The 25,755-nt window shown below is 37.6% G+C and overlaps 1 protein-coding gene across 1 annotated transcript; it reads left to right on the forward strand.

Annotated features, from left to right (window-relative positions):
• Window positions 1-1,184: 1,184 nt before the first annotated feature.
• GUCY1B1 (guanylate cyclase 1 soluble subunit beta 1) lies at window positions 1,185-24,905 on the forward strand (the record flags this gene model as incomplete). Its single annotated transcript, XM_084263338.1, has 11 exons — window positions 1,185-1,292; window positions 5,693-5,890; window positions 13,251-13,481; window positions 14,721-14,837; window positions 15,612-15,745; window positions 16,568-16,765; window positions 18,574-18,811; window positions 19,638-19,778; window positions 20,969-21,123; window positions 21,427-21,553; window positions 24,882-24,905. The coding sequence occupies exons 1-11, from the start codon at window positions 1,200-1,202 to the stop codon at window positions 24,903-24,905; spliced, it is 1,656 nt and encodes a 551-aa protein (XP_084119464.1). The 5' UTR covers window positions 1,185-1,199.
• Window positions 24,906-25,755: the final 850 nt, after the last annotated feature.

The raw sequence follows: 25,755 nt of genomic DNA on the forward strand, positions 1-25,755 counted from the left end.
CAACTTACTTTATTTAAATTACTAGTACCAAATGGTAACGTAATCGATTTTTTGATACGGTAGTTCTCCCTCAAACAAAAGGATTATGTTCTATGTTCTTTTTTAGGAAGGAGGCACAGCTGGATGAAGAAGGACAGTTTCTGGTCAGAATAATTTATGATGATTCCAAAACCTATGATCTGGTTGCAGCTGCAAGCAAAGTCCTTAGTAAGTAATACTGGTATCTTATTTGCGCATTCATCACAAAAAAGATAAATCCCCTCCCTAAAAATCCATGTTGCAGAGTTAAAAAAGATTCAGCATAGAGGAAGTGAAAACAGGGTATTGGTCAAAGAGAAAATTTAAAAATAATCTTAGAGGATTTTATTTCTTTTATTGATCTAAGATATTTTTATTCATTGATATGGTAAGTATTGCAAGTCGTAGGTGCACCTTACACTGCAGTAATATACCTCATCCATAGAGCATGGTCAATGCTACTAGCAGTCATGAGGTAACTACCTTGCCAGTACATTCAGGTTTCAACCACTGCTGCAACAGCAGCCTGTGAATGAATCCTTGATGTCTCTGCTGAGCAAGCCTGATGAGTTATATAAATGTTGAATGGGCACATCTCACATCTGCTATTGATTTGAGTCGCATTCATTTTCAATCATCGCAGTTCTGGTCTGGAATTTAAAAGGTAGGATGATGCCCATCAGCCTGATTTTATCTGCAAATCCAAGTGTGCATTAATTTACTCTGAATCAGCAATTAACCAAGAACCCATAAAACTATGATGACTGTAGTAATGCTGAATGGGAGCAGCTGATATGTTTTCATGCTTTTATAAACCAGAATTAACTCTCCCAAGGCGAGCAGTACTAACAACTGAGCTCCCTTATGTTCAAGTAGTGATTTCTTATCTGTGTGAAAATCTAAAGCATGGTACATGAGTGAATGCACAACATGGCAAAGTCATAATGGTAGTTGGTAAATCCAATTAAATTCCTGTATCTAATGTCCATTAATGCTATGGAGACCCATAATTATGTTTTTCTGGTATTCTTCATCTACTAGATCTGGGTAGAGTTTAGGTGCTGTCTTTCTTATTTATGAGTACAAGACTGAAGCAGTGAGGAAAGTACATGAAATGCATTTTTTGAACTAAATCCTGTTTTCCTTTTTAACTAGATCTAAATGCTGGGGAAATTCTTCAGATGTTTGGGAAGATGTTTTTTGTGTTCTGTCAAGAATCTGGTTATGATACAATTCTACGTGTCTTGGGCTCAAATGTCAGAGAGTTTTTGCAGGTAAGAATTTTGTGCCAAATTATTTCAGATACCAGCTAGAAGTATGGTCTGGTCAACAGATTAGATTGAGGCTTGGAGATACAGGTTGTACTGTGTAATTTCCCAGTTATTTGTGAAGAGGTGTCTTTCTTGGTATTTTTATTCTATAGAGTTTTCACTGCTGAGCAGTTTTGGCTTTGTGTTCTTCTTCCCTTTCAGTTAATCTATTATTCACTTACTCGATAGAGTAATAATCTTTGACTGTTCAATTTCATAAAAAAGGAGTGAGAAGGCAGGTAAGATGGAGTTGCAGAATCATTCATAAATCTGAAAATAAATTTGAAATTCCAAATAAAAGTTTTGAACAGGAGTTTTCATATGTGACAGGAGTATGGAGTACTGGAGACATGAAAAAACGGACCAGTTCAGATTGTATTTAAAAGACTTACCTTGTTCATCCCAACAGAAAATGAGGTCTTCAGATTTGTAGGATATTTCTTCAAAGTTCTCTTTGAGTAGTTACAGATACTGATTATTTCTAACTGTACATTATATGCAGACCTAGGTCTCATATACAGCTTATCTCTGAGACATTATCCGTCATCCATGAACCAAAGGTGGAACAGAGCAGCAGTGCTTAAGTGAATTTTTGTGCTTTCCTAATTGCAGAACAGCATGATACTGCACTATAAAACAAACCAAAATGAATAATTTTTCTATAGCATGGAAGAAATGTAGTGTGATTTTTTAAGTGTAGAAAAAATGGGCTTCCCTTTTTTGTCACCTGAAAATTATTCACTTAAGAAAAACACTTTGGATTTAAGATTTGTGATATATAATCAGTCTTGGAGAGAATTGTGTGCTGTAATGAGTTTAAAAGCACTGACCTGATGAAGATTTCACAGGAGACTGCCCAAAAGCCGAGTGTCAAATCTCTTTTGATTTTCACTGGAAATTTAGCACCTCTTGTCATCTGTTCCCTTAGAATATCTCCAGCAATAAGAACTGAGAAGAGCAGAGTGCATAGTTTGCTGGATTGCTAGAATGTGTACTTCTGTTTCTCACTACCTGCCCCAAAGCCTGCTTTATTCCAAAGCATCCTAAATGTAGTCCACCCAGATCTCTTCTACAGTTTCCATGGACTAATTTCTGGGCAGAAAGACAGAGTATGTGTGTGCTCCAACATGTTCGTGCCATGTGTGATCTGTAAACTGTTGTCTATCTATGGGATGTGACATCCTTTGTATCTCATAGCTTCATTCACAGGCTGCCCTCAAAGCAACTCTTCACGTAAGGGTGATTTTAAAAGATGACTCGTGTACTGAAGTTGTGGTTAGGGTTGAGCAAGAATAGGGGAGGTGGGGAAAAAAAGCCTGTTGCTTCCTCACTTTGGTACAAATAGATGGGCCAGTCCTTCACGATTCCTTTCCCTCAAACACTTTTCCATATAGTATACTTCTCTTTCCATTCCTTACCATGTATGATGTAGAAAAAGACTGGACACTTCACCAAACATCTATAAAAGAGTGAACAGCTTACATTTATATTCTTCTAATGTCAGTATTTTAAGCTGCTTTGTTTGAGTTTCAGTGTTAACAGATGACATTGGCCATTATATACTCAGTAAATTTTAGAAGGACTAGTGTATTAGTAGTTGTGCCAGAAGTGTACTTTTTAGCTTTTTATTATGATGGAAAATCAACATTATCCATGATTTATTGTTTTTGCATTTACCAGCAGTCAGATTAGGTCAGGAAACTAATTGCTATAACTTATGAAAACAGGTGCAGATTTCGTTTAATGTGCTGAACTTTTGTCAGATTCTTAAAATAGATAGCAGAGTTCCAAAAGATACTTCTTAAAATATGTATTGACTCCAGGATATACAAAATAATTGAGGACTGCAGCTTTTCTAAGAGTGTGAAAATAAATCTCATACATATGTTCTGTTTCCCTGGACATCTCAGAGGAACTTTGGTTTATGTGTAGATGGAACACAGGTACTTCAAGCTTTGTGAAAGAGGGAAAAGTTAGCACAACCAAATCTAATATTTATACTTTCTGTGAAAAACATAGACCTGGAAAAATTGCAAATCATATTGAAAGATGCTGAGGCAAAGAGAAGTATTGTGAAAAGCAGTACCTCCTAAGAAAACCAAACTGTGCTTTTAGGTAATGTTTAATAGCTTTCTACTGAATGAAAATCAAACACTGGAGCAGTGGTTAGTTCTCTCATTTAAGGAATCATTTACACGGCTATTTAGTTGTTCATAGTTGCAGTGCAGTGAATTTCAGATGACTAATCCCTTTTTAAGAAAAGTTTCCAGGTACTTCATACCACACAGAGCTGAACAGCACATCTTTGTATCTCAGGTGCCAATCACAACTTGTTTGCTTTTGGAAAGGCTGGGATCTTCCTGATTCAGTATCGTTTCTTGCTCTTGCTTGGAGATCGCAGTGTGTCACCATGGAGCTGGACACTGCTCTCCAGAACTCTAGAATTAGTGTTTCTGGTCCCAGCACAAGCTCTGGCATATATCTGAGCAGTCCAGGACCCAAGAGTTAAGAGAGCGAGCTTCACCTATTGTTACCAGTACGTGACCACACCTCTGGCCCACATCAGGTGAACAAACCAGAAAGAAAGACACTTTGTTCTTCCAGAAACTGCAATATCATTTCAGAATGGATCAAACACAACAAAAAGTAGGAGTGAGAGTGATAATGACAACGTCTAAATGGCAGGATTTGGGAGTGATTTCAGCTCTTTGACATAGAAGCACATCTCTTCTGCTTTTTGACTGTGTGTTGGAGAAAGGTTGTGAATACAATAAGCTCTTTAGTCACCTCATAGCCTGTATGCACCGGGAGAAAAGACACATTTGGGACGTGAAACAGCCGCAATACATCCTGGGGAAGTCCCTCACTCTGGATGATAAGAGAGTAAAGACTTAAGAGTGAATCACATGTGCTCACCTGAGGCACCATGATCAAAGTCAGCAGTAATGGGGTAGTACAGTGGCAAACTGGTCTTGCAGAAGGGGGCTAATGCCATTTGTCAGCAACACTTATGCCAGACTTAAATGTTAATAGACAACCATCTTAATAAACCTCTGCTCTTGACATTGTCCATTTCCCATAACAAACTTGTTTTGAAGGAGGAAGTTCCAGGCTGAGTGCATCCAAAGGAATTCATTTTTAAGAATCTCATTTCCTCTGGAGGCCTCCCAGGAGAAGAGACAGCTGTTTGAGAACTTCACAGCTCACATGAAATTAAGTTCAGTATTCTTCCACAAATGTGATGATCGGCAGATGCTCATGAAGGGTGGAGAACGGCCCAGACAGCACATTAAAAATATTTTTTTTTTCTGCTTGTGCTGTCAGAAAACAGTACACAGAGGCTGGTGGTACCAGTTACTTGGGGAAATTAGAGAATGACATTCAAAATATGCAGTAAAATTCTGGACTTAAGAAGGAAAGGAGTTACATGAATTTACAGCATAGGTAAACCCGTTATGTGGGTTGCAACACTGCCCAGTAAACTAGGTTGTTTTTTCTGTGTTTAATAGACAGTAAACAGCAAGCTGGAGCCTTGATAATTGCTCAAGTCAGTGCTAGTGCTGAGTTTAAAGTATGAATTTGATCTCATTCTCTTTTAATGTCCATATTAGATATGCCTATCGGTTATCATTTAGCTTTCCTCTACAGATAGCTAGTTGTCTGGTTAAGATTTAAAGTTGAATCCCTAAGATGTCCAGGAGATCAGCTGGAATAAATAGAGAAAACCTCTTCCCTTTCTTGAGTAACCTTTTCTGAAATATTGTTACAGCAGTTATGATATCTTCTATGTATTCTGTAGATTTTTTCAATTATTCTCAATATGTATTTGAGCTTGGTCTTTCAATCATTTAAATCTTTACTTTAAAATTTGAAAACCTTCGGTTGACTGTTATCATGTCAGAACCAGTAAGTTTCATTGAGAATAAGGAAAAAGATGACTGTTTATTTAGACATTCTTACATGTATTTAACACCTAAACTCACATCTGAAGAAGAGATTATAGGATCTAGAACTGAAGGGATGAAAATGGATGAGGTACAGGATTGAAAACAGATACAAGGTCCCTAGTCATAAGAGTGTTTCAAAATACAGCATAGCCAAGCATGAATTCTTAACTATCTGGAGTAATTTTTAGTAGTGCTAGTTTTGATGCCATTCATTGTCCTAGTGTTGCCACTGTTGACAGAAAGAACATTGCAGGCTATATGAAAACCCTGCTGTGACGGTTCTACAAATGATGAGGCAAATGCATAGGGACTGTGAGCAGCAGATGAAAAGAGATGATGAGATTAGACAGAATATGTACTTACTTAAGACCAAATAAGTGAATACTTTATAATCATGTTTTTAATTTCTTTTTCCAGAACCTGGATGCTTTGCATGACCACCTTGCTACTATTTACCCGGGAATGCGAGCCCCTTCCTTTAGGTGCACTGATGCAGAGAAGGGGAAAGGACTCATTCTGCATTACTACTCGGAAAGAGAAGGTCTCCAGGATATTGTTATTGGAATCATTAAAACAGTAGCTCAGCAGATCCACGGTACAGAAATAGATATGAAGGTAACATCTGAAGGGATTTACACTTTGGAAGTTTATGTCATTACGATGAAAGCAAGAAAATCACAAGTGAAGTGATAGCAAACAATCATTTTCGTTGTTGCTGTCCTCTGTGAAGTACAGACTCAGGGGAAGCCATCATCATCTGTGTTGCTTTAAGGACAGGTCAGGCGTGTGCTGAGAAGGGCAGTGCTAATTTGCAAACACACACAGCAGTTCAGAACAATATCCCCTTATTCAAAGGAGGATATGGCATGCGCAGAAATTAAATAGTGGCTTATTTGGGGTGCCTTTTTCCACTTTATTTTACATTTGGCTTATATTTTTACTGTGTTCTGTGACAACACAGACATTTTGTCTCTGTGTCCTAGATTCTTCATCTGTGTGCAAATTGTGAGGCTCATGTACACTGATGAGGCCTGACTGGCGATCAGTGTTTTCCTTCCAGCCTGCGTGCCAGGTCCTTTCCAGAACCAAGATGTGTCTGTGGGCCTCATACTACCGTTGTGTGGAAGTGTGGCTGGATATACACCTATAGCTCCAGAGTTTATGTAACTGATGTGTGCCAAGTCACTTGTGAAATGGGAAGAGGGCTTCTATGGAGTAACAGAAAGATTTAATTGATCAGGCCTTGCTTATGTTGTGGTTTAAAATCAGAGCTTGATCCAAGGTTCAGATAGATATATCTGGGGAAAACAGCAAATAGAAGCTTTGTGGTCTTAGAAATACTGCAACTGATGTAAAATCCTTTTCATCAAGTAGAAAAGAATGTAAGCAGGTAAACCAAGAATTTATTTTTATATTAGCTATTCCATAATCATGCTACATTTCTAGCACAGTTCCATTGTATACTTGCTCAGAAAATCAGTTCTGTTTTCATAGGTGTATGACACAGACGTGATCTTGCTCAGATAAGAGATTTAGAAGCAACCCAGTGACAAGGGTATTTGTACTGCTATGTTAGAGTATTCACCTTTGAGGTTTGTTGTTACAAACTACCTCAGGTTTATGGTGAATGGCTATTTCCTTGTAGAGGGATGACAGACTTGATGTCCTTGTGTAGATTCTACTGTGAAGAAATCTGTAGTTCAAGTTCTACAGCAGGTGTTAGTAATCAGATATGGAAGGATGCAACAGAATCAAAACAAGCCTCTTCTGAGGTCCCTGTTTATCCAAAGTGTTGAGACATACAAAGAGGACCATGTTGGAAAGTTGGCTGCAAGAGTGCTGAAGCTGTTGCTTGACAAGCTTTTATTTTGGTAGCACATGCAGCTTACACAGGCCCCTTCACTTACTGCTCAAGCTTGTCCTACAACAGCTTCTTCAGCTGTTTCTCTCCAGCTGTAGTCAAGCCATAAAATAAACTACACTGAGGAAATGAACTGGGTTCAAAATAACAGGTTTTTTTCTGGGTTATTTTTACCCACATCTGTTCTTTTATGTGGTTTGGTGTTCTGTCAGAGGGAGTTCTGCCAGCATAGTCAAGGGGTCAGGCAGAGACAAAAATAATCAATGGGCAGAGTAGAAATCTGAATTGTGCAAAGCAGCTATACAAATGAACTTTTGATAAACAGTGTTCTCATTCTGAATGTTGCTTTGTTGAGAAGAATGTGTGGGACAGTACTGATACCCGCCTAGGACTTCTCACAAATAGTACACGTTCCATAGAGCTTTAAATATTGATAATATATTTACTTCTCATTTTCATTTTACTTTGTTGGGATTTTCTGGAAATTTTATTGTTGTACTGTAATTAAATAGAATTTTAACAGTATTGGTTAAACCTTTTGTAAGTGAGCATAAAATATACTTTAAACCCAACTATTCTTGGGGACTGTCTGAGCTCATAGGTGCCTAAAAACTACTGTTACCTCTAACCCGAAACCTTTCCTCTTACAAGAGATGCTCCAATGGCTTATCATGTTAGTGGCCCTTCAGTAGTCTCTCACCAGTAGCTCCATGTCGCTTTTGTATGGAGGAGCCCACAGCTCGACACAGTACTCCAGGTGTGGCGTCTCCAGTGCTGAGTGTAAGGGAAAGATCACCTCCCTCAAACTGCAGAGAAAACCTACGAAATCTCATGATCACAACAGGAAAAATAAATACTGAGAAAAATGTTTTGTTCTTGTTTTACACTAAATTGTTTCTTTGGGTGGAGAAATAGCTAAACAGAAAAAATGTTTAATTTTGTCACTTTTCTGCAGTTTCACACAGATTTTTTTATATATATCCACACATGTTTTTCTGAACTACAGTATGGCTTCCTTTTTCCAGAATGGTATCCTTCAGGAAATGTGCCTTTTAACACCTAGGGGGTGTGTGTGCTGAAGGCAAGAAAAAAAAGGTCTGTTAAACTCTGTTAGCGCTGAAGGGAAGGCAGTGTGCTTTGAACTTGGGTTCACAATTCCAGCTGAATAGTTCAGGAAAGCCTAAGTTGACATTCATTGATTAATTAGTTCAAATCCAATTTACCTTATCTTCCATGATATGGTAATTAATTTTTAGCTAAATGGAGCTTAGACTATACAGTTTTTGCAGCAGGTGTTGTCCCAAGAATTGTTGCTGACTTTGAGAACATGCTAAGACTATTTAAGTTCTGCCAGTCTGAGAACTACAAGTCTTCATGGTGCTGGTGACCAACTTTGGCATGAGATCTCTGTTAGCATCCTTCTGGATATGGCTGCTCTTCCTTCACTTGTCAGAGGTTGGTTGTGTATAAATAAGGGTGACCTGTGAAGGTGAAGTCAGCACAGGGATTCCCTCAAGGCTGCAAATGGTACGAGTCAGTGAAGAATGTTGCACAATCCTACAAAGCCTGAAAATCTGTTGGGAAAACAGGCTCCTGCAGTGCTGTTACGATCGGAGATAAGACTATCAAAATATTTCTTTTTCAATATAGAATGAGGAAAGACCAGAGGAAGTCCTTGACAAGATGGTAATACTAATGGCAATATATGAAACAAAGCCAGAATGTGGCCAGCTGGAGAGCTGACCTAAAACTACGTAGGTACTTGTCATGGAGGACAAGCAGTGCTGATACACACATTAAAATGCTGGCTATGTGTGAACATAAGTCAATCATGGAGCATGGTCAGTCTCTAATTCTGATACAAGGGCAGCCAGAAACTTGACTAGCTCCAGGCTCAGAGATTCAGTGCAGTGGGACAGTCTATCTTGAAGCCAGCTGCGGGGTGGAGACATCCCCACAGTTTTAGCTTTGGGTGTGCAAAGCTAAGGATGGTACCATTTCCACAGTGAGCTGCTTGCCTCAGGATTGCCCAGAAACAGCTGCAGTGACATTTGTCAAGTAGCATTGCAGTCGGTTTTGATCAGAACACATCAAGAATTTCATACTGCATTGACCTTTAAATGGGAAAACCGTGACTTTGTATTAATCTTCACAGTCTGATGGAAAAAGATCCCTGTACAAGGACATTATGTCCCACCCTCATGCTGAGATATCAGTGTATCTAAGGGACATGCTTGTGTCTAGAGAATTGAGTCTTGTCTTGTAGATACATCAGTGAAAGCATGTGTTCGTCATACGTGCTGTATCACAGTGATACTGCCTGATTTAATACCTTGTGTGAAGCTCACCAAATGTATTAAACCACAAAGTCGTTTTAAAATAGCTGCTCCCCAAATTGTCCTTACCTGAAATATTGATGTGACTTTTCACTTGTCAAAGCAAGGACAAGAAGATACATCTTCTGGAAAGCACAGGCAAGTTAGCAGTTAGATGTTATATATTCTCTTTGAAATCAAGAGAGTGATTTTTCCTTTCAGTTTTTAACTGCAGTTACTATGGTGATTGAGCTCTTAGACATGGTGAACTGATGTCACTTCACCAGCTAAGACTGCAAGGGGAGGAAGAATTAGACTTGATTCCTGGCTTTGTTGCTTCTGTCACTGAACTTTCATTTGTCAGGAATATAGCAGAGGCTTCTTCAGTGATATTTAAATGATACTGAAATTCTGTGGCTTGCAAATTTCACTTGCAGAATGAAATAATAGATAAGTTCTATTCTAATTAAGCTTACTGCAGCATATCTGGGGCAGGTCTTTATGCCAGAGAAGTAACTGGTCAGTTAGGTTGGATCTGCAGGTACAAGGGTGAAGGGACAGAATTGAACATACAATGTTAATGGCCAGAAGCACTCCTTTTAAATTTTCTAGCAAGGTGGAGGAAATCGTTAGATTTAGAAAGTGCATAAATGATGTGAGCAGAAAAGACATCGTGTAATTAATTACATATCCAATGGGAAGTATCTAAGGATGACTCAGTAGCTTTCTTAGCCTGGAGATGGGTATGATTGTAGCTTCTGTGAATAAGGATCTGTTCATGGATGACCAGAATCAAATTCAGTAAACCAGCCATGTCCACAGTGTATCAAGTTTACAAGGACTGTGCAGCTGGTGCTGTGGCTATCTTGTAGAACTGACACATTTCCATGTGTTCCATGTTGTTCATTCTCTGCACTAATTTGCTACATGCAGTACAGCAAGCATTTCTGGATGCCCTGGAGTCTAGTCAAAAATAGTGTTGCAAATGAACTTGAAGATGCTTGGGAAGTTTGCAGCTTTGCACTGTTACTGATACATTTCTAATCTGTAAAAGTTAGGGAAATAGCACATCTTGTATGATGACAGATTCATCACTCTGTAAGCTTGTAGGATCTGTGGAGGGTCATGTCCCAAATTTAGCTAGATGTCTTGAAGCATGTTCTATTTTTATAGTTTGAGATTTTTTTGTGAACACCTGAGTTTTGTTTATTGATGCATCATTCATTTCTAATAAATAGAGGGAAAAAAAAAAGAAGTTCTGAAAAATCTGTTAGGTGCTGCATAGTAACAGGAGAAAACCTGTAAGTACAGATGCAGACTGGTAAAATATTAGTATGCAGTGACTAAGATGGTTGTTAGGTGATAATATCTCTGGAAGGTCATGTGCTGTTTATATGAACATTTCCTTAAAAATGATTAGATCTTTAAAAATGAATTTTAGGACTGTATTACCAAATGAAGAAGTTTGTCATCTGCAGTATGTTGCGTTTTTTCCCAGTTGCAGCAAGAGCAACTCTTTGAAGTAAGGTCCAAGACTGGAGATGATCTGTTCTAGTGAGGATTCTACACAATCTGAATAAAGGTTACTGTGTATAATCTCAGCTATTCCTGAGCACAATAGTAATAATAACACCTGTGGGAGTGTGTGTAAGTGCTAGAAAGTAAGAACTAAGACCGTAACTGTTTTCTCTCCACAGAGGCCATGGCCTCTTAGAATTTCAGGAGTAATTATATAAAAGAAGGGGAAGACATGGAGAGCGTTTAAGCCCTGAATACAGGGGCAAACTAGGTCTCCCATGTACTGTTCCATTTTCCTAGACAAACCTGCATAACTTGTTTGGCAGAAATGACCACCGAATACTCTTTCCGAGGTTTGCCTGTTACTAACTTATAATTTACCACTTCTCTTTGCCACACACTGCCTTATGGTTTACCAACACAGTTTCTTGAGGAAATTAGATTTTTATCGTCATTAACATTTGAACTTGTTCTTACATGTTACATTAGCTGGCAAATTTAGTAGGTTGATCTTTCTTTAAGTTACTTACGTATGCAATAGAGAAAGAACACTAGTGCAGCATAGGGTAAAGAGCACCTAAATTAGGCTCCTGCTCACCACTGTCTTCCAGAAAAGCCTCTTTCCTTTAATTGAATAGTTAAATAGAAGATCAGTGAACAGTATATTCTTAAATTAAGCATATCACAGAATTTAGAAATCACAAAATGTTAAGAGTTGGAAGGGACCTCTGGAGATCATCTAGTCCAGCCCCCCTGCCAGAGCAGGCTGTGCAGGACAGTGTCCAGGTGGGTTTTGAACATCTCCAGAGAAGGAGACTCCACAACCTCTGTGGGCAGCCTGTCCCAATGCTCTGCCACCCTCATGGTAGAGAAGTTCCTCCTTATGTTTAGGGGGAACTTCCTATATTCAAGTTTATACCCACTGCCTCTTGTCCTGTCACTGGGCACCACTGAAAAACAACTGACCCCATCCTTCTGACACCACCCCTCAAGTATTTATAAGTACTGATAAGATCCCTCCTCAGTTCTCACTAGGCTGAAAAGTCCCAAGTCCCTCAGTAAAGTACTGTTTGGTTGTTTTGTACTCCTCCATTCATATAGGAACAAATGAAGTAATCAGCACTCATCAGCTATGAACTAGCATGGCTGACAGTTGAGGAGGAGAAATATTTAATAAACTAAACATCTTAGGGATCAAGTGCAGTGTTTGTGCATATCCATTCTGTTTCCATAATGTAACTGTTAATCTCTGTGGTTAGACTGTGTAAAGGATAGAATCAGGATGCACTAAAGAATTTAAGAAGTCCTTTTTTGCTTCAATGTCTTTAGGATCAGGCTTGACATGAAAGTAGAATCAGGTGCAACATGTTCCAGAAAGTTGCCACTAAACAATACTGTGTAAATAGAATTGTTCTGTTCCAGTCATTAAATCTAATTAGGCTTGAGAAAAGGTGAATTCGTCCTCTTAAGGTAAATTATGTTATTCTAGTAGTTATTAGCTTTAATTATACTGCAATACATGATTCTTACTGAAAACAAAATAATTCCTATTAATTTAATATTTTTTACTATCTTTGAGTAAAATTACTAAAGCATGAAATGCTGTATTCAAGGCATTTATTTGAGATTCAGCTGACACAGATGACTCTGCTTTTGCTGTGGTTTCATTTAATACAGAATGCAGCCTGGAGGAGATTGTCATTGCTTTTTGTTTTATCTGTTGGTCCGGATCTTGTGGTTATCACTGCTCGAGCATGTAAGCACTGTATTTCAAACATCTGCGCCGTCCACCTTCCTTCTGGATGACTGTGACGTGCCATCTTCTCATCAGCACTGTTTGCTGTTGTGTTGTAGACCTTGCAAACAGCTTTCAAGGATTCAGGTGCTCTGTGTAGTTCCAGACTTGCCATATTTTCATTCAGCAGGAGAAGAGAATCCTGTTTTCTGGCATATACCAGTAAAACAAGCATAACCTGAGCCTTGACCCCTGATTTCAGGATGTGCATTTCACTCAGGCTTTATAAATTGTAATTAGGTGATGTTCAGTATGTAGTTCATGCCAAAAACAACTATGGCTAAACAAAGACATAATTATTCACCTGGAATTATAAAGACTCTCTAAAATCAGAAATACTTATTAGAATATAAAATTTTTCAAGATGCAGATATCATGCTTGGATTCATCTTTCTGCTCAGTATGTACTCATGCTTTCGTAGTAGCATTCCAGTTATTGATGAGTAACAGAGTTTTCAGTTTTTCATTTTTCCTTCATTTTTCCAGGTTATTCAACAGAGAAATGAGGAATGTGACCACATTCAGTTTTTAATTGAAGAAAAAGAGTCTAAAGAAGAGGACTACTATGAAGACCTTGACAGATTTGAAGAAAATGGTACCCAGGAGTCTCGCATCAGTCCCTATACTTTCTGCAAGGCCTTTCCTTTCCACATAATATTTGACAGAGATTTGGTGGTCACACAGTGTGGCAATGCTATATACAGAGTCCTTCCACAGGTTAGATTATTCTTGTGCATTAATAATCATAGAGATTCCTAATGCTAGATGCTTCACAGGTTTATTTTAAAGATGAGTAAAATAGACGTAGGATTCTTTGTCTAAACAGCTTTCCTGTGTAACTCTACAGTGTTTACTACACTCTGCTCCTCTTGTTTGAAAAAGGACCGAAATAAGCCCTAATTCTACAAAAGCTATGTTCTTTATGATCATGTCCATGTGCTGCTGTTAAGAGAGTAAGGTGGAGCAGAGAAAACCTGATCAGCCTCACAATTCAGGTGCTGGCTTGATACCCGATTCTTTCTCATAGCTCACTCCAAGATACATTTTCTATGGAAGTGGCAGATAATTCTTTATAGTGGGTGTGAAACAGTCAGTGCAGCTTAGCCTGGGGTTCAGGAAATGCTACTCTATAGTGTAGCTGCAGGTACAGAGCCAATATATATTATTTGACAGTAATGTCTTCAGATACTTAAGCTGTCAGATGCACAATAACTGAAGAGCAGAATAACAGGAATTGTAGTATACTTTCTTGGCTTGTGCATCAAAAACATAAGTATTAACAAAGATGATCCAAACTGTTTGTGATGTGTGTGTGTGTGTTCTGAAATGCAGCTGCTGCAATTTCCTCTGGTTATTTACAGTAAAAGAGTACTCAGAGGTACATTTAATGTTGTGTATTCTATATATGAATATGACATACTTACATTACCTGCTTTTTCCTGCAATTTGCTTTTGATGATTTGTCTCTGAATTTTGCAGAAAGATTTGAAAGAAGAGCTCTGTAAGTAGCTCTGCCAGGTTTTTTGCAAGGGCTATCACTGAAAAGCTATAACTAGCTATTCAGCCTACTAAGGATGGCTGTCAGAATCCCTGTGGTCAGAATTGATGCTGTGGAGAACACAGCTTATTTAAAAGGGAGCTTGAAGGAGGTCACTTAGGAAAGCACTGGCAAGCTAATTTTACTGTAGAGGTGGAATATTTTGCCAGATAATGAATGTGATAGTCTAACACAGTTTTGCAAAGTAATTTTGCAGACTATAATTGCACTTTGAGATCAGTATACTTCCAGTATAAAATCCTTAATGTAAAAACCTTATGTGTTAATGGAGAAATGTGTAAAATGTATTATCTTCAATTCAGTTTTGTCATCTAAGCAAATTGAATTACCCCATGTATATTTTTATTATAAAACATAACAGTATTTTTTTCCTGTTTAATTTTTTTGTTTTACTCTAGTTGCAGCCAGGAAATTGCAGTCTGTTGTCAGTTTTCTCCTTGGTCCGGCCTCATATTGATATTAGTTTCCATGGGATCCTCTCACATATCAATACAGTCTTTGTACTGAGGACTAAGGTAACTAAAGAATATTTACCTGGCTTTTCTTTAAGTAAGTATGCTTTGGAGAGATAAGAAGCACTGAAAGCTCAGAAGTCTTCAGAGAAAGTTCTTTGTACAGTAGTACTCTCATTCCCTTTTGAGTCTTGAGCCAAGAAAAGGTCACAGGTGTGAATCCATGTGTACATGTTAAGTAGAACACGTTACAGGAGTGGTGAAGTGCATGTAGGGGCCAACCCAGTGTATGGCACTGAAGCAAAGTAAGTGTAGAAATGCAATTACATAAAGGCAAATCTGTAACAGTATGGGAGACAGATATGAAATGTGTTCTTGCTTGGGCCTGTACGTTCATACACAATCCTGTGTCCTTTTCTCTAGGGAGGGCGGGCGATATGAATGAATGCAGCATGCAGAGTAGCACCTGTTATGTCATGGGCCCTGTGTATTTATAGAATATGGTACCTGAGAGATTTCATAGAGATGCTCCCAGGCACAGATAGAATTTCACTGAATAGGCAATACTTTTGTCAAACTTTTTTTAAGGAATGACACAGAAAAGAATGAGAAGTTATGGACACAAATGCAAAGAATGACATCATCTTTCTGTCTCCTTAACTCTTAAATCACAGTGTTAAAACGTGTGTAGTGTATGGTGTTCAAATGACAAATTAATTGGTTTTTAGTGTAGGTTGTAACTATTCCAAACATTCTGACTGCTTTCATTTGTGTACTTGGCCTGGTGCCTAACACACCTACCATTGCCCTTATATAATTGTGATTCTTCATCACCAGGAGGGGCTGTTGGATGTGGAAAAGCTGGAGTGTGAAGATGAACTGACTGGCACAGAAATCAGCTGCTTACGCCTGAAAGGGCAAATGATCTACTTGCCTGAAGCAGACAGCATTCTCTTTCTTTGTTCACCAAGGTACTTTAAACATCAGGAGTTGTAGAATATTGATTTTCATTGTATAACTACTAAATTTAAGAACGCTTATGAGGGTAGTGGTACAGGGATTAATTGGTCCAAGTATTGATTTCATTGATTTTGATGTGTCGATACTAAAAGATGTGTTTATACTAAAAGAGGGAGGAGCATTTAGAGATAAGAACTTGACTGATTATTAAATAATTCAGTATAAACATATGGATGCTCTGGCCCAGTTTGTACAAATGGGATTTCCTCATGATTCCATGATTTTTGGCAGGTTTTGTTCTTTGTTTCTTAATCTGAGAATGCTAAGAAGTGTCACAATGATTTGGTTTCCTATATGGATTCATCTATTTTTGCAGTAGTTTAAATGTAATAGATCAGTGGTGATTATAAAGAAGTGATTTGAATGGGGGATTTAATATAGACTGTCTTTAGCTAAAAGCATGTTGAGCTAACACATCAGATTAGAGTTATGATACATTAAATCTCCTGTGTAAAAGGGAGAGCGTGGATGAAGACAGAAAGGGAAGAGCCTACCTTCAAGTAGTCTTGCTTTTGTTTGTGCACTGATGTACATTGATATGTTCATGGATCTCATCAATGAGAATTCTGTGTTTAAATACAGATATCAAGAGCCATGTGTTAACAGGAATGAACACAGATAAGGTATTTTGTAAAAGGGATGTTTTGTACAGCTCATCACAAGCATAATCTTTCTTCTGCTATTCAGCAGCCTCTGCTGTTCATTTGAGTATTAAATGCTCCTTTGGCAAGTTCAATTGTACCAATATTATTGTGCATTTCTTCATGTTGCAGTGTGATGAACCTGGATGATTTAACCAGAAGAGGTTTATATCTGAGTGATATTCCATTGCACGATGCTACCCGTGATCTGGTTCTTTTGGGAGAGCAGTTCAGAGAGGAATATAAACTGACTCAAGAGCTTGAGATCCTCACTGACAGACTGCAGCACACACTGCGTGCGCTGGAAGATGAAAAGAAAAAGACAGACACGTAAGAACCCAATCCTGATTTTGAGATGAAACAGTCACAGCAATATATTATTTATAGATACCTTCTTTAAAAAATAACAGAATCTTGGAAGGAATATGAGAGATATGTGAGGCTGATAATTTTGGAGTCAAGAAAGAACATTTTACTTTAACACCTCATGGTTTTTTTCTTTATTTAGATTGTCAAATGTCATCTGCAGTCTAGGCTGTTACAAGCATAGGTGTTTTGATGGCTCCTTCCCTCTTAAGGAAAGTTATGAAAAGTGAGCTGACAGTCCTTTTTGCTTTGTGAATTACCTAAAACAGTAGTTTTGCAAGCTTTCTTACATGCAGTCCCTGTAGCCAAATTAATTTGATGAATGCCCAAACGCTACTATTTGACAGATTCTGTAAACCAGCTGTAGAGCACTTTGTCTTTCTGGACTGCCATGCTTACAGGTTAGTAGAACAGGAGGATGTATTGTAGAAGCTTCAAAAGTTGATCTGTGTAAAGGGAAAGTTTTGAAATAGGCTAATGCCGTGAATTTAATTTTATAGTTACCTGCAGAAGTGAATTTGGGGCTATCTAGAAATAAGTATGTAACAATGATAAATTATATGTATTGGGCCCCAGATCTGTTTCTACAGGTTAACTGTAAAATCAAACTCATAGCATTCATCTACGGCAGTTCAGTTGGAGGACTACTGGCAGGTAAATTAAAGGAGAGTTTCTGAGACAAGCCGTGTGAGACTGATGGTGACCCTCATTTATAACACGTTGTTCCCTTCTCCATAATAAAATAATTTATTGTGGATTATACTTGTTTAGTAGTAGAATTAACATTTGTTGTGCTATGAATTCTACTGACAGGTATTCTTTTTCTGTAGTGGAGTAATGTATACACTTGAGTAATGTAAAAAGACTTGAAAAGGATGGACAGAAGAGTCAGACAGAAATAAAGACTAAAAATATTTTTATTGCTTTATAAAGTCATTTTTTCTTAAGGAATTCAAACCTTCTTGATAGTCTCTGGAACAGACAGTGTCAGTTACTACATCATATGTCAAGAGTATTCAGTACTCAAAATTCACACAGTAGTGAATTTTCCAGAAATGCAGCTAATGAGGGTTTTTGCAGGAGGCTGTGTACAAAACGATGCTCAAGATTTGTGAAAAAGCCAAGAGATCTTCAGCTTGCCCATTTAACTGTGTAAAGGGGGAAATACACTTTAAGAAGGTAGTTAGGAAGTTGAAGGAATGCTCATGAGACTATGGTGAAGTCTGTGTGAGTTGGATTTTAGTTGCATAATTTGTAATAGGAACAAGTGTTAATAGAATATTAATAAACCATGCAACCCTAAAAGCAGCGTTCTCAGCCAAAGAGGAAGACGTTAGCAATGCATGAATTGATTGAAGGTAGGAAGCTGCTTGATCTCTTCATGGCCTTTTTTTGCAGTTTTTATGGCTCTGTAAATAAAACCAGATTATGTGAGGTGACATATGGCAGAAATGCTTAAGCAATAAGCAAAAGAGATCCAAGACACTATTAACAGATCATGTCCTAAGAATTAGTAGTGTATGCCTCATTTTGTTAGTAATTTAGATGCATTAATGTGTGTTTGAAATGCCATGGCTTTAGGTGTGCTGATGCACATCAATTCTGGTTTCCCAAATAACAGATTTTTCAGTAAACATCTTTTATATTGCTATTTGATGATGTGAATATGCCATAAACCCTATGGGAGGTACTGAGTTAATATTTGAAGAACGCTGATGTGAAGACCACATTCTTTCTGTTTTGCTTGAGCCTTTTTTTTCTTACACATTCAGGTTACTGTACTCCGTTCTACCACCTTCAGTGGCAAATGAGCTGAGACACAAGCGTCCTGTTCCAGCTAAGCGGTATGACAATGTGACCATTCTTTTCAGTGGCATTGTTGGATTCAATGCCTTCTGTAGTAAACATGCCTCTGGAGAGGGAGCCATGAAGATTGTTAATCTTTTAAATGATCTGTACACGAGATTTGATATCCTGACTGATTCACGAAGGAATCCATTTGTTTATAAGGTAAGCAAAAGATTTTCAAAGTATTTCATCTGGGCCTTTTCAATAATTTGCTCTCATGTGACTCTTTTTTAAAAAAGAATAGTTTTGTTCTCAGTCTTGTAGCTGAGAGGTGACTATGTTGGCTGATATTACATAGCTAAAGAAGAGCATGTTGTTTACTTCAAAATATGTGAAGGAACATAGAAGGTTTAGGTCTCAGCAGGATTTCTGCACAGTCACTCATTAGATGGTTATATAAATCTGTTTCCATGCTTAACAGATATGAGCACTGGTAGCAGAACTAGTTTGTGGTTCTGCTGAACCTGTGCTTCAAGGTTTTCAGTCATGGACCTGGGGCTTCTAGTTGTAAATTTTAATTTATTATTCAGTTATTCACTGAGAATTTCATTCCTTCATTAGGAATGAGGTGTAATTGCAAATACAGCTGGTAGCATGTAGACAGGTAGATTTATATAGAGAGGTATATGTATCCCATGCACATGTATATGCTTGTGTGTTTATATGTATAAGATTCATTCCTAGCTTTTACTAAAAATTAACTTTTATGACCTGTACTAAGTCAACCAAGGGTGTGAGTCAAAACTTAGTGCTCAGTTTCTACAGAAATACAGAAGACCCCAAGCTTAAGTTCACACAAACACAATGTCATTTTAATTGCAAGTGTGCAATGAATTCTTTTCAGTAACAAGCAGAGATGATGGAAATTAGAGTGAAAGTGAAGGGAAACTATTTGAAAGGACAAACAGTCTTGAAGGAAGCACTGCATCCATTTTAGTACTCTAAAACCCACAATAATAAAATAACTTAAAATATTATATCTTGACAGGTGGAGACAGTTGGAGACAAGTATATGACAGTGAGTGGTCTACCAGAACCTTGTATTCATCATGCACGATCTATCTGTCACCTGGCATTGGATATGATGGAAATAGCAGGTCAAGTTCAAGTAGATGGTGAGCCTGTACAGGTAGGTAAATGTGTGGGCTGGAATGAAGAGACCATTCTTTGATACGATGATAATGCTTTGAAACACTCAAGCTAATCTAGGTGATCCTCCCCTGGCAGGAGGGTTAGAATAGATTATCTTTCGAGGTCCCTTCATTCTGTGATTCTGTGATTCCAGTCTCTGCAAGCTTTGATATTGTTAGGTTTTGAGACTGATATCTACATATAATACGAAGAGTCACATGGGCATGTGACGTGTAGTTCCCCAACCTTAAAATCTAATTATTGTACTTAACCTTATAAAGGACTAAATTAGGTCCACATCATTTACATCTGTTTTCCAATCATTTCAGTCTAATCAACAAATTCCCACTGTGCATCAAGTACAGTTTGTTGAGTCTTCTTTACCTCAGTGAGCAGAACAAGAATATTCCCTCACTGATTGTTTAGATCACGCTTCAGATCTTCATGTCAGCTTGAGAAAATACTGCATTAAAAAGAAAAGTTCGCTAGGCAGTTAGGGCAGTGATCACTGGCAGCAATGTGTATTAGTAGTAATTCACTCATGGGATTTTATAAAGATGTTGCTACATTAATACAGAACTGGGGGGGGGAGGGGGACGGGGGAAGGACTGCATTGATGTGCCCTTACCAGAGGGCTGTGAGAGCAAAGGAAGTAATGAGTGTGATGCATATTTCTATCTACATGGTGTTATTGGTCTAACACCCAGGCTAGATCTGTGTACTTTGTCACAGGCATGAGGTGGTTTAATTTAAGGCTTTACAATAATTGTAATGTGCTGTAAGAATGAGCTTCTCCAAACCCTTGTCCTATCTCTTGAGCTTTTAAATACAATACCATAGTATTTCCTCTGAGAAACATTTTTTTTCCTGAACCTATCCATTTCTGCATCTTCTGAGTACTCATTAAAGACAGACCTGCAGAGTATGCCTCTCTCACTTCAGTTTCACAGTACATAATAGCAGCATGGCATGGTACATGCTTGAAAAATAGAGTTGTTCTTTCATGTAGGTGGCAGAGCCATTACACCGCACTACAACAAAAAGTGGCATGAAACACAAAAAGCAGGAGTGGTACGTTAAAAAAGAAGCTCTGGTAGACAGGAACGGCATCATTTCTGTATTTAATCAGAGGCATCAGATTAGTTACATTGATGTTGAATAATCAAACTTTATTTTTTCTCTCTAAAGATAACAATAGGAATCCATACTGGTGAGGTAGTCACAGGTGTCATAGGCCAAAGGATGCCACGATACTGTCTCTTTGGAAATACTGTCAATTTAACAAGCAGAACAGAAACTACCGGAGAAAAGGGAAAGATCAATGTCTCTGAATATACTTACAGGTGAGTGATGCAGTATTTGTATTGGTGTTGACATCTTCAGAGAAATCATTTTGTCAGCCTAACATCAAAGTGTCTTTGGAGTCGAAAGTAACAGGACTCCTTTAAGACATTATTTACGTACATGAGTTCTCATGAAACTACGTGTCATATACTGTTATTGGGATGCAAGTATAACAATGACCTAGAGATAGATTTGACTCTTGTTAATTTTTTTCACCTATCTATAGCATGTCTAATGTATTATATAGTGTGTGACATACATGCATAGTTCATACATTCACGTGTTTTCTATTTCAATTTCAGGTGTCTTATGACATCAGAAAATTCAGATCCTCAGTTCCACCTGGAATACAGGGGTCCAGTTTCTATGAAGGGTAAAAAAGAACCAATGCAGGTTTGGTTTTTGTCCAGAAAGAGTACAGAGACAGAGGTATGACTAACCAGAGTGTAATTATTTTTTTAAACAAGGCATAAACATGACAAATTTAATCTAAACCACTGAGATCCATTTGCATTTGCCAAAACTAAATGTTCCCTAGAAAAAATGAAGAGTTTTGTATAACAGTATTTCATTAATGCATTTACTATCTTGACAGCACATTAAAGTCCTTCATTATTTTTCTTTGCAGTTTGTGCAGTCCCAGAAAGAACACTTTTGTATTTTAAAAAGTCCTTGAGGGAGTGCCCAGTGTTTAAATATTTATATCTCCCACTTCTTTCAGATTTCTCCCTTGTACTAGATTTTACAATTTAATGTCAATTTCTGTTTAGCTGACATGTCTGGTTATCAGCACTTCAAAATTTATCATTGGTTTTCTTAACAGTGAGTGAATAAACATGCCTTCAGCTATTTAGGGAACAGTCCAGAAACTACTTCCAGGCTGGTTCACACCTGACCTGTGTTGTGGTCTGTTAACTCCCAGTAGATCTGCTTGTTCAGAGACCGTTGCATGATAGAGGTCTTCCTTTAGAAATATACAGGTGAAAAAGAGTTTTTTAAATGACATACAAGCCTAAATCCTCTTCTCAAAATGATGTAGGGTAAAGCTCTTCAAACATTGAGTAGGCTTTAAGCTTACGCCTCAATTTCAGAAGTCTGGCTATGTATTAACCAAAATCTTACTAAAAGCCAATTAGATCTATAGTCATCAGTGTGCTACAAATGTAGACACCTAACAAGGTTGTAGTATGCCATCTGATTTGCCATAGCCAAGCAGGTGCAATCATTGTATCCAATGTTAACAGGGAGAACAAAGGGTAAAGTAATTTGCATAGCTTGAATTTTTTCCTGGAGTAAGACAAAAAGAAGGAGTTTTAAATTAATCTAATCTTTAAAATACACTTGACTAAAATAATGACAGTCATCGGTTACCTTGGCTGACTGAAATAGTTCTTATAAGTCACAGGAAGTTAATGACACATCTGAATACTCAGGTGCTTCTGAAAATGAAATTTAGGCTGTTAAACTGGCCTCTTCAGAAGATCTAATCCAGATTTATTTCTGCTGGTACACAAGTATATGAATACTGACTTTTTAATGGGAAGTCCCAGTAATAACCCCCAGTGTGAAAACTCAGGAGAGAGCCTGTACTTTAGGTCTGATGAAGTCTGTATTTTAGCATATACTACTTACAGTAATATTCTGGGTGCCACTTCTGATAATACTTCACTATTTTTATTCTATATCCAGATCAATTGTAATTTCACAAGGCTGCCATTCTTTCAAATCTGCATTGGTATTTAAGATATATTTTTATCAAACACCTTTCACTTTTTTCTGCATTATAAATTATGTCATATCATTTGTAGCAGGGCACATTGTAATTTTAAATGTAAAATTTAAGAGGGCTGCTGAGGTGGTTATTCTCCTTGTTTCAGCCTCTCATGTGTTTAATATGAATATAGGGTTCAAATACTTTAGAATTTTAAATGTTGCAGTTTCCTTTTAGAGATGTTGTACAACAGTTGGTTTTGTTAATCCTGAGAGGTACTTGCTGATACTATTGTCTAGTAATCGAGCTTTGTGGAGTGGAGCATGGTGAGAGCAATAAACCTGACAGAAATATACTGTCGGCCTGATTTTCAGGAGCACTTAAGACTTACAATTTAAGCACACTCAAAAAGTCTCTCTAATTTTTGTTAATTCTGAAATTCAGATATACATGTAATTCTTATGGATAAGGAGGGCTTCTTCCATCACAGGTAGCTCTTCTGAATCGTAGCAAGAATTGGGAGAATAGGATACCAGAAAGATACATTTGTGGTGATTGGAACTGATAATCATTTTATCAGAGGTGATTTTGAAAAGTGAAATAATATAATGATCTAATCTTTTAATTCTTTGTCACTCCTTGCACAATTTCATCTGCCTATACACAAAAAAATGCACTGAGTTTTACTCCTTTAATAATTTCTGAACTGTTTGCAGTTTCTCTTTGTGTTGTGAAGGTACTTTTGGTGTTATTTCTGGCACTTTATAGGTTGTACATAATAGTTGTATTCCAAAAGCAGCAATCAGATAATGAACTTTTTCTGTTTAATTATCTTAATCACTTCATTTTATGCAAGGGCGTAGGCTTTTCTGTTCAAAATCTTACTCTCCCTGACCTTTCAAACACATACACATGTTAAAGTATTATCATGTACAGTGCCATTAATGTCAGGGAGACTGTTGATAACAATAAATATGGCATGTTAACATATATTCAGAAACAATATGGTAAATTTCCTGGAAGGTAACTCCAGAATATTACAAGAAATAGCTTATAGAAGTAAATATGAAAATATTTCTTAAAGAATCCTGAAGGTATTTCTGTTGATTTTTCTTCCACTGTGAAGTTTTCTACCTCCAATATCTTTAAATCTAGCATGGATTTGCATTAGTGAAATATTCTCCTTTTCATTGCATCCCTTAATGATCAGTGTAACGTTTGCAAACATATTGGCATAATATTTTACTGAAGCCTAGTAATTCATATATGGTGTGGAAAAAGGACAAAATACTTACAGCTGGCATAGAGATGTGGAACCAAGGCTTAAAATATGCTGTCTGTCTGTGAGGGCTGTAGAAAATGATAGGGTTGGAGTAGCTCAGCATACCTCGAACTTGGTTCCTAAATTGTCATCTCTAATATCAGTCACCATGGCCAGTGACTCCTGAGAAGGACCTGATCTACAAGAATCAGCTCCTTTCTGTTTTCTGCACTGAAGAAATTTATTCCATGATACATTCCATGATTACAGCAAAAATTAGAATTGCATCAGAAATGCACATAGAACAAAAGCAGCTGTGACCCATTACTTACTTTGCATCCGCTTGTTTGCATGCTATACGATGAATTTTTACTATGATTATTACTTCAGCCGAGGTTCAGTTGCAGGTTCTCTCTTGAAAAACAGATTTGTTGTAAAAACTAAAGCTTGCAGAGAGCCTCGGGTGTCTGACTGCAGTTCCCATCATTCCCCACTTCCAAATATCTTTCTTTTGTTCCCTGTCTCCCCCCCATTACTAATGGGAATAAGTCAAAGTTTCTCAGTCAGAGCTGGTAGTGCACCAGGGAATGCAGGAATTGTTATGTTCCTACATGCAACACATGCAAAAGAAATCTGTGCATTACCTGTGGTGTGTTTTATTATTTTTATTATTTACTGATACTGTTTGCAAGTTGTAAAATGTATTTTGTCTTTGCATTGATCCACCATATTGTTGCTTCAAAGATAACCCCTTCCTTCTCAAATTCTACTTGCATGCACTCAAGGAAACAAAGCAAGATGCTTTCTGAGCTGAGGGAAGAGGAAGAGGACGCTGGATAGGGTGCAATACTGTCTCCAAATAGGGTGCCAGGCAGTAAGGTCCAGTTATGGATGTTCCTTCACATCATATTTCCCACTGCCATTGTCTTGTGCCCTACTCCTGAAATCATACTCACCATTTTTCTCCAGGGTTGCTTGCTATTTCTTTTCCCCCTTACTGTTTAGTATTGTTCTATCTCTGCTATGAGCATGTATTTCAAGTTTTCCTTTTTTTGCTAAGCATTTTTGCACGTCAGTCATGTGGCCCTTTGTACTACCAGCTAATACTGGCTAAAATTTTGTAGTATGCACGCCACAACTAACCACTTCCATCTGATGCTTCACATCTTCATCTTCATCTCTGAAGTAAAGTGGTTACATGAATCGGTGCCATTTCTGGAAAGATAGATAATTTCAGTTGTTGGGCAGAACAGTGAACCTAAAGAACTATTTTTAAAAATAATACCTAAAACAGCATTATGAAAGTTATTGTGTAAGTGTTGTTTATCAGATCTAGTTCTGCTATTGCCATGCCTCCCATTCAATTTGTGAATAACACCTGATGCACTGTAAATTTCTGGTTAGAAAAAGGTTCCTCTTTTGATATCGTCCTGCATTTTCCCTTTGTAGACACTATGTAAACATTTTCTATATTGAAAGGGGGCAGTTGTTTGTCTGATACTGCCATTTGAAGCATGTGCCAATGTAGTTCTGCTGAAATGCTGTTCACTTGCAATGTATTTCTCATTGATTTATATTAACTAAATTAAGTTGTCATGTTAATAATAGGTTGCTGGACAATTTTAGACCACCTGTAGTGCTTTGATTCTTTTCCTGATG

Source organism: Gallinula chloropus, assembly GCF_964237585.1.
Source record: "Gallinula chloropus genome assembly, chromosome: 4".
Lineage (NCBI taxonomy): Eukaryota > Metazoa > Chordata > Aves > Gruiformes > Rallidae > Gallinula > Gallinula chloropus.